Consider the following 9,260-nt stretch of genomic DNA (forward strand, 5'->3'; position numbering starts at 1 on the left):
GATTTATTCACGCACCGCAGGCAATTGCAGGTGTTACATTTATATGAGATCCAGCTATTGATCTATAAATGATTATGAAGGAGAGCAATCATCCTTCCCTTCATGTTGTGACTCACCTTGAAACTCACATCTCCCGCAGGCCCACAATGTAATGTAAATGTGATCAACCAGCCACGGATTTATAAGGTTTCAGTTGATATATATTGACACTCGCCACTTTGTGTCGCCGCAAAGCAAAGCCATGCTTTCTTGTCTCCATTTTATGCATGACGGGTGGGCAGGCAGGGGAGGTCAAGCGTTGATTTCACGTTGAGTAGCTGGGTGAAGATTAGTGGGGCCCAATCCCCAATAGAACATCAAACTCCCAACGCGGGCCCCATTGCTGCTAGGGGTTCATTTTTTCACTTAAAAATGTGAGCCGACAAAAAACAAATCAGAAATCTCAATGGACCCACAAGGTTGACTCCCCTTTAGGCTCATCACAATGAAGACACCTATCTGTCAAGGCGTTCAGATCCTGATTGAAGAATTGAAGCTCAAGTACAAATTCGCCTGCTTGATAGAATACTGTGACGTGAGATCTGTCATTCAAAAAATCAACGGCTTCTTGAAATTGAATGTAAATGGTGTGGAGGTCCCGAATTTTAGTCAAGTGAAGATAATGTAGCTGATCTACATCTTAACCAGGCAAGATCCCTGTCCTGCTTGACAACAACTCAAACGCAATCAATGGCAAGTCAAGCCCATTTGCCGTCATGGAGAGCGCAGCAATCATGTTTGTGAGTACTTATCTGTGTTTGCATGCCATGCTACTTCCCTTGATGTACAACCAACATTTGGTTTGCAGTACTTGTGTGATTGCATTGATTGTGGTTTTGCTTTCCATTTTGAGGACCTCCTCAAACTGTCAGATGTGCATCAATGGATTGACTGGGGTACCACCGAGTTATTGATCCCGATTCACGAGTTGATTGGCATCTGTCGTGAGCACGTTTTCCATTCCCCAACACATTGTGATGATTGATCTGTTTCAGTTGTTTGGTTGGTTGCTAGGATATGCGCAAGGAAAGTCACCTGAATTCAAGGCGAACTTGAGAACTTATATCAAGGCGTCTTTTAGTTCAATGGAAATTCATCTGAATAGGTCGGACGGAGTATCACAAAGGAAGTTCTTGGCTGGCAGTGGAGAGGGAGTGTATTCACTTGCTGATATGCTTATTTGGCCGTGAGTGGTGTCATATGACTCCTCCTGGCGGATGTGGGGGCAATTATATGCGTCATCTAATAACCTTTGTTTTAGATTGGTAAACATCTGCTTCCTGTGGGCTGAGGAAAAACAGATCCTTGTTGACTACCCGTCGGTTGTATTGTGGGCCGTGAGAATCAAAGATTGTAAAGGCGTTTTGGGAGGTTGCTCCTTGAGATACAAGCGTGTTTGCTGATCCAACATTTGCAGAATATCAAGATCATGGGCTAATCCATTTTTGGCTAGGTTCAATGTGGATGCCAATTATGCCAATTGTATATATCTTAACTCGCTCCTGATCATTATGTGTCGCCATTTAATGGACGTGTTTATGGAAAATTGCATCATATTATCCCCACGCTCAGTGGGTTGCGTCCGTACTCCAAATGTTTTGATTGGAGTAAAGTTTCATGCAATAATGAGCTTCAATTCTGAGGTTCTCAAGTGTGGCGTGACTTATTTCATGGTGACCGGTCTGGCCTGCAGGCCTGGTTATCCTGAGCACGGGGATTAAGGTATCTCTAGCTGGATTTAAACAATTTGTAAGTTTGTTGGCGGGCGGCTTTTCGCAAACACATTGAGCATGTTTGATCTCCAGAGGTGTGCAGGGCATGTCATGCATTGCAATACTCATTGCTGAAATTGTTTAATTGCTGTCCTACTAATGTGCTGCCCCATGATTGTGGGAACGGAATGTGGAGTTGGAGCCAATGAGTGGGTCATTACATTAGGATAAGGTATTGTTAATAATTAGGTGTTGGCAGGATGATACAATTTGTGATTAAAGTTAATAAAATGGGAGAAATGTGTTGAGCCAGAAAACCTGTGTTTTTCTTTCTCCTTTTCTTTCTTTGTCATCCTTCCTCTATGCTTTCTCCATGTCACCTGTGTTTCCCTCTTATGTCACACACCTTGTAGGCTATCTGAGGCAGCGGGTGTGGAAGGAACCTTTCCTTATCCTTCCACACCATCCACACTTGCCTCATCTCGTGCACGCTGTCCTCAGGTAGAGTTTCTCGTCTTTTCTCTCTTTCTTTTCTCTTTTTCTTTCTTTCCTTTTGTCTTTTCTTCTTCTTTCTTTTCACTGATGAAATACATGATCCTTCCACACCATCCACACTCGCCTCATCTTGTGCACGCTGTCCTCATGCCCCTGTTCATCCCATCAAAATGTGGATGCACTTGAGGATTAGTAAGGCAATGCACAAATCCAATACTTTTGCTTTCTTGGAAATTTATTAGGGACACAAGATGTGGTTTACTTAGGTTCAAGTGACCATTTGATGAGTAACCTTGAGTTCGGCTTTACGTTACAACATGGGTGACATCTTTCATTGACAGTTCTTTTATTTATTTTGTTGTGGATTGTCAGAAAGCCGGCGTTGCTTGTGGAGAATTGATCACTGTCCCAGGATAAGAGAGTGGTTAGCTAAAAATGCCTTTGACTTGATGAAATATAGTTGCGGGTGCAAGCACCTCTTTGGCTTCTACCTCACACTATTGACAGTGTTCTGATGTTGACTTTGCTCGTAAATGGCCAAGATCAAAGGTATCTGATTGGTTTCTTGCAAGAGGCATTTGCCAAGATGATGTTGGCATGAAGTTGGCTGGTCAAGCCAAGTCGGAGTGAAGTCGGCTGGTTCAGCCCAATCATATGTCAAGGCGGCGGTTGTAGTTTGTAGATACTGTGGGACCAGGTTACAGCAACGGAACTGGCCTGGTTAATTCTACTGTTGGGCGTCTGACCAATGCCATAGCATTCTCCCTGCGGTGTTGTTGGAGCCAATAAATAGGAGGGGGTGGGACAACTGAGGTGGGCAGATTACCCATAAATTACATCACCTATCACCTGACACCATGTACTCCGCTCCGATTTCATCTGCTTACGGTTTTGGTGTCTCTTCTCCGGATAATTGTGATGCACCACTGCCAGCATATTTGGCTGGGTTGAAGTCATCCCAGTTTAACTGGGATGCACTCAACCAATTTAAACTTGGTTGATCTCAACCAATTTAATATAAACCCAAGGGTGTTACCTTGGATTTATATTTCATCAGTTGAGATTGCCCAAGTTTAAATTGGTTGAGTGCATCCCAGTTTAACTGGGATAACCTCAACCCAGCCAATTATGCTGGCAGTGCACTCAAATTTGATGTGGGAATCAAGTTGGGGAAAAAGGTGCGCATGGGTTTAATATCAAGGCTTACCGTCTGCTGACTTCAATATCAGTTTGAATGCGTAGGTGACAATGGTGACGTGTCAAATCATTATATCATCCCACAAAACAGGCGGCATTTACAGCTTGTCGAAGTTCCGCGTTCTGGGGTTGAGGATAGTGCCCCTGTTGTGATCAAGGCACCAAATTTAGCTGCTTTTGGTCATGATTTGTATTTGGGTGACTGGTACTTAATCAAAGGCGGAATAGAACAGAGTTTCAATGGGGATACTGAGTGGGTCTTCAACCCACTCCTGGCGCAACGAACCGGTCAACTGGAATTGGTGTTTAACCCAAGGCCCTTGACTGTGAGGGGGTGCGGCTGCTTGAAGTCCGTCGATAATATCTGCAACCCAGAAATGGACACAATTGTTTGGCACAAGGTGGTAATAATGCATCATGTCCGGGTGAGTGGATTGAGCTTGTGAAAACAACATGATACTGACTAATTCTACTTAGGAATACGGTTTTTGCGTTGACATGAGAGTTGTCGTGAAGCCGAGTGGCTTCCCATTGGATTTTGTTGAATCGTTTTTCCTGGGTTCTTGTGTGTCTTTTGCGGGTTTCCATTTGGCGCGGACCCGTCAAGACAGAGTAATCAGAGTCAAGGTAGGCCTTCATATTTCTCATGGTGGAGGTGTGCGATGTTGAGATACTGTTTCCGTAGGTGTGGTGATGGACTCAGCGGATGATCAACAGGGTGGATCCGGTGGAGGTGGCAGCAAGCGTGTTGTGGTGGGATCTATGAGATGGGGCCTTGTAATTTGAAATAGACAAATTTGATATTAAAGGGCCTGTCTTTGCCGGTCCATGGTTCCTGGTGATTACCTTCCCCAGTGGGGCGGTATGCGCAATAGGCTAAGTCAGGGAGACGCCGCCTTTGGGGTTGTAGGCGGGGGTGGGGGGGGGGGGGGGGGGGGGAGAGTTGCAGAGGGGGGCTTGTGGGTTGAGGTTAAGCCCCTGCGGCGGCGTAGCCGCTTTGAACTCTAGTAACATCAATTGTTGCAGTAAAAAAAAAAAAAAAGGAAAATTTTGAGACCCCTCAGCCACCCTGGATTCATCCTAAACTTGCAATGTCTTTTTTTCAGGAAGAATTGAATGGTGCATCTAGAAATTTATAAATGTTATCAGGCAAAAAAAAAGAAAATATTCCTGTGGCTTGAAGCTAACACAGGGGGAAGGAGAGAGATTATAGAATAGTATTAAAGAGAAATGGAACACAGAAAAAGGTATCAAGAGGAATAATATAAAAATAATTAATCAATATATGCTATATTGATCAATATACAACATTGCAAATTCATCCATGTTGGTAGTGTGATGGCATTTTGTATTGGGACCAGCTAAATGCATGCCAATTATTCACTAGGTGCACGCCAATGTTTTGGTGTGCCAGTGAGGCCACACCAACTTATTGGCGTGACATTTATCCCACACCAAGAGAATGGTGTGGGGGAGAGTCCACGCCAAGACATTGGCGTAGCTTTGAGGCCACACCATTAGATTGGTGTTGCGCTTGCCTAATGAACAAGCCAAAGGTTTTTGGTGTACCACTTGAGCACTGTCACTGATTTGCCATGATTGACTGCATTGCTGTTTGGTGTACCACTTGAGCACTGTCACTGATTTGCCATGATTGACTGCATTGCTGTTTGGTGTACCACTTGAGCACTGTCCCTGATTTGCCATGATTGACTGCATTGCTGTTTGGCAGACTGATAGGATTGAGATTGATGGAAGCAGGTGGACTATTTGGAGCTGATTGAGTTTCCTGTTCTTGTCTAGAAGGTGCATATTAAGCCAAGGGAGGCTTGGCAGAAGGCGGCAATAAAACTTCTGGGGAGGGTGGGGCCGCCAGTGGAGCTGAGAGGGCTGGGAATAACATCAATAACTGTTGCATTTGAGTCCATATCTTCAGAGGTACCGTCATGCCAGCTCCTGATGGGTTTGGATGGCCAGTGTTTGCAACATTTGGGTTTATTGGATGGTTTTGTGAATGTGTGCTGTTCTGGAAGGCCTTTGGTCAATGGTTGTGGTGGTGACATGGTTATTGGTTGATATGGATGGAGCAGGTTGCTTCCACGGACTTGGTTGAAATCTGGTGATGCAAGGGGCGTGCAGGACCTGAGCAGGCCATCAAGATTGGTGTGTCCTGCTGGGCACTGGGCATCATAGGGCAAATATGGTGTGGACGCCATGGCCCCCGCTTATTCCTGGTGTGCACCCGTGTACACGCCCAGGAATAGGTGTGTGTTGGTTTGTACGCCAGTTTTTTGGCGTGCCACACGTTTTTGGCGTGCACTTAGTAAATAATTGGCGTGCATTTAGCCAGTCCCTTTTGTATTTCATCATTGGTGCTGACCCTTCATATCTTTGGAACTCATCAGGCCAGCTCAAGATCACATTTCTGACTACCTTCTGCCATCTTGGAAACCTGCAGGCCTTTCTCTCCATGATCAACAGGTTCCCAGCCAAGCTCAGACCTTTCATCTGCCAATTGCAGGCTCATCACAATCCAATCCCTGCTGAAATTCCTGAACTTATCCCCAAGAGCCACCAAGCTTGTCTCAAGTTGTCTACATTCCAGATTTTAATTAAGCAATTGAACAACCTCTTCCCTAGCCCCACTGGCACGCCCTGGATTTCTTCAAGTGACTGGGCGGAGAAGAAACAAGCAGAATCAAAGAAATTCCTCTTGGTCAATGCTTGTGTTGAAAATTTTCCCAGTTGCTTGACCAACAGTGTGATGTATTCAATGTATTGAGAGAACCCAAACAATAGTGTGATTGCACACCTCATTACTGCATCATCAAAGAGATATTTACGCACTAGCAAACTTTGGCCAATGGAAGCAGCACAGCAGACACTTGCAGGCTTGCCATTCAACCCCTGCTACTGTGAGAGTTCTCCAACCTGTTTGCCGGACTCACAAATTTTGACTTAGAAGTCAAGCTCAGGTCAGTCTCAAAGGATTTTCTCTACATAAATCATGCACAAGAAGTTTGTGTACATTGTGAATGGATAAAGTATGGCGGTTCTGAGATACTGCCAAGTATGACAAATAGTTCTATTGCAATTGTAGCACTGGACCGTGGATGTTGTTTATTTGATATCCAACAAAAAATACCTAAAATGACTATGCTCTTTTTTTATCTAAAAAAAATATACGCACAAGCTGTGAAGTAAAGAAAGGATACAGAATAATCCTGAGCCAGGCCCATGTTGCAGTGAACTGGGACAGCAGAACACAGCGCAGATGAGTTTGTGGAAGGATGATTTCATTGCATCATGAGAGAAACAAGAGAAAGCTGAGGAAGAAAAGAAAGAGAGAAGAAGAAAAGAAAAGAAAAGCTCACCTGGGACAGCAGAACACAGCACAGATGAGTTCGTGGAAGGATGAGGAAAAGCCTTTCACATCTGCTGCCCAGGTGAATAGACTACCCTACATGACATGTCACAGAATGTGAAAGAGAAAAGACAGGTTGGAAGCAGAAAGGAAAACAGGACTACAACCCTACACCTCAACAGACCAAGCCCCTGCATTGGCCAGGCACTTGGCCAGGCCCTTGGCCAGGCCTGCCTTTGCCAGGATCTTGGTCAGGACCTTGGCCAAGCTGGAAGGTACCTTGCCAGGCAAACCAAAGGCTCTGCTCAGACGCCCTGCTCAGCTTCCCTGCTCAGATGCCCCACTCAGCCACCCTGCTCAGATGCCCCACTCAGTCACCCTGCTCAGCCGCCTTGCTCAGATGCCCTGCTCAGCTTGCTCAGCCATCAGGTACTGCCTTGCCAGCCACAAGAGAAAGCCAAAAAAAGATGAAGTAAAGCAAATAGAAAATTAAATATACAAAAGGCTCAGGGGGAGAGAGATGAATCGGCTGGTATTTAGGTCAAGGTTGATGAGAGATGGTTGCGCTTGCGCGGGCAGAGCACAAGTTTTAACACTATTGCTACAAAATAGTGCATTGGTGCGCTACTGCGTTAAAGCTTTGCTATTTCATAGCAATAGCGCAAAAAAATTGCTTTGCTACGCGGAGTTCAGGTTTAACATAGCGCGACTGTTGCTACGGTACCACCAATAGTAGCGATTTTCCCGCTTACGCTTTTGCTACCTGGCTGTAGGAATAGTGGGGCGTCACTACACTACACTAATATGCCGCTTTTTGTAGCGTAGCGTAGCTGTTGCGATGTTGAATCAATTTTCTGGCGGTGTTGAATCAATTTGCTGGCCTACATAGTCCTACTGTTCCCCCTTTCCTAGCACATCAGAGACTTGACCCTGATTATCTACCTCTCTTGAGCTAGGTGAGTTATCATTTTCCTTCTTTTTCTTCTCTCCCTCCTTCTATCTCACACATGTACATTTAAGAGACTTGACCCTGATTATCTCTGTCAGCTGGCTACTATGGCAGAGCCAATTTGACATAAAAATACAAAAATAAAATACAAAAATTAGTGTTACATATGAAAGAGAGAGTTTTGTCCAACCAATACCTCGACTCCAAACTGAAGATGTCAGTGGCAGTATTGTTGGTTTGAAACCGTAAAAGAGACTGAGACGGCTGAGCTGAGCTCAGCCAACTCCAAAAAAGCTCTGATTACCACACTACCAAGCTTATCTTTCATTATAAACTGCCCATACCACACATTCTAGTTGGTTTTACCAGCCTCAGGAAATTGAAAATCTAAATCAAGATGTCCCTCAGCTCATCACAGCTCCAAGGCCAGGAGCTGGTCCTAGCGGCAGGCCAAGCTGTAAAACCCCCACACTTTTCAGACTTCACAAAGATGTTACAACCCCTATCACACCTCATTCCCACTGAAAAGGTGTCAATCAGAACCTCCAATGGCAGCAATTATTTTTCCTTCCTGTCCTGCCCCCCAGCTCGGTTGATTGATTGGTCAAGGCTGGCATCAGTGAGTATTTCTGTCCCTCCCAGTATGCCCTGTTCTCCCAACACCAAGTAAAAGAAACATAAAAACACACACACTTGCGCTGAGAATAAGACATTACAGCCTCAAGAAGATCCCGCAGCATATCGGGAAGCTTGATGAGCTGAACGCACACTCCCGCTTGACAGGCTGAATGCACACCCCCAATTCGTCGTGTCCTTGAGCTCCATCTCCTTGGAATCAAAATACCATTTGATCGTAATTTACAGGGTCAATAAAGAGCACCCTACGCCAATTGGATCCAACATGAATGCCGAAACGGCGCTGGCGACAAGATCAGACTCAGTCGCCCTGGCCTCTCACACTTGCAAATGGCATGCCATGGAAGAGGAATGCCCTCATCTGGGTGCCTTGATGGCTGAAGCTGAAATAGAAATTGACGAGCTAGCAAACAACTTGGCCAACCTCTCCAACAGCCACCAGACTCCCAAGCCTGCAGCACCCAGACTTTCCATCCAGCCCTCCTTATTGAGCAAGCTCATTGCCAGCTTCCACTCCAGCAGTCTTCAGCCCCCTCCATTGACCTGCCCCAGCCCCACACCCCACAAGACCTCTTACTCCGCGACTTGGCTCCAAAACATGCTCAAAAGTACCTCCAGCCAGTTCAGCCCTGCCACTCCCCACCGCATCTAACCCACCACTGCCACTCTCCTTGCCCAGCAGACCCACTCGGTACTTACTGCACAATTCCCAGGCTGCAGTAGCGCCAAGTTAGTCAAGTGCGCACAAGGAATCCGACCGGCTTGACCTCCCTCCCCAAAAGCTCTTTGCCGCCCGCCAAGGCCCCATGGCCATCCAGCCCTACAGCAGCAACACACCCCAGCAACTTATCGGACACCCTTGGCTTGC

The 9,260-nt window shown here is 45.8% G+C and overlaps 2 protein-coding genes across 2 annotated transcripts; both read left to right on the forward strand.

Moving 5' to 3' along the window:
• Positions 1-484: 484 nt before the first annotated feature.
• On the forward strand, positions 485-1,024 carry PtA15_14A329 (uncharacterized protein; the record flags this gene model as incomplete). Its single annotated transcript, XM_053163033.1, has 3 exons — positions 485-626; positions 688-779; positions 893-1,024. 3 exons carry the CDS (start codon positions 485-487, stop codon positions 1,022-1,024), a joined length of 366 nt encoding a protein of 121 aa, XP_053027000.1.
• A 7,633-nt stretch (positions 1,025-8,657) lies between these two features.
• PtA15_14A330 (uncharacterized protein) lies at positions 8,658-9,044 on the forward strand (the record flags this gene model as incomplete). The annotated part of the gene is made up of 1 exon (XM_053163035.1): positions 8,658-9,044. One exon carries the CDS (start codon positions 8,658-8,660, stop codon positions 9,042-9,044), a length of 387 nt encoding a protein of 128 aa, XP_053027001.1.
• Positions 9,045-9,260: the final 216 nt, after the last annotated feature.

This window comes from Puccinia triticina, chromosome 14A (assembly GCF_026914185.1).
Source record: "Puccinia triticina chromosome 14A, complete sequence".
Taxonomy (NCBI): domain Eukaryota; kingdom Fungi; phylum Basidiomycota; class Pucciniomycetes; order Pucciniales; family Pucciniaceae; genus Puccinia; species Puccinia triticina.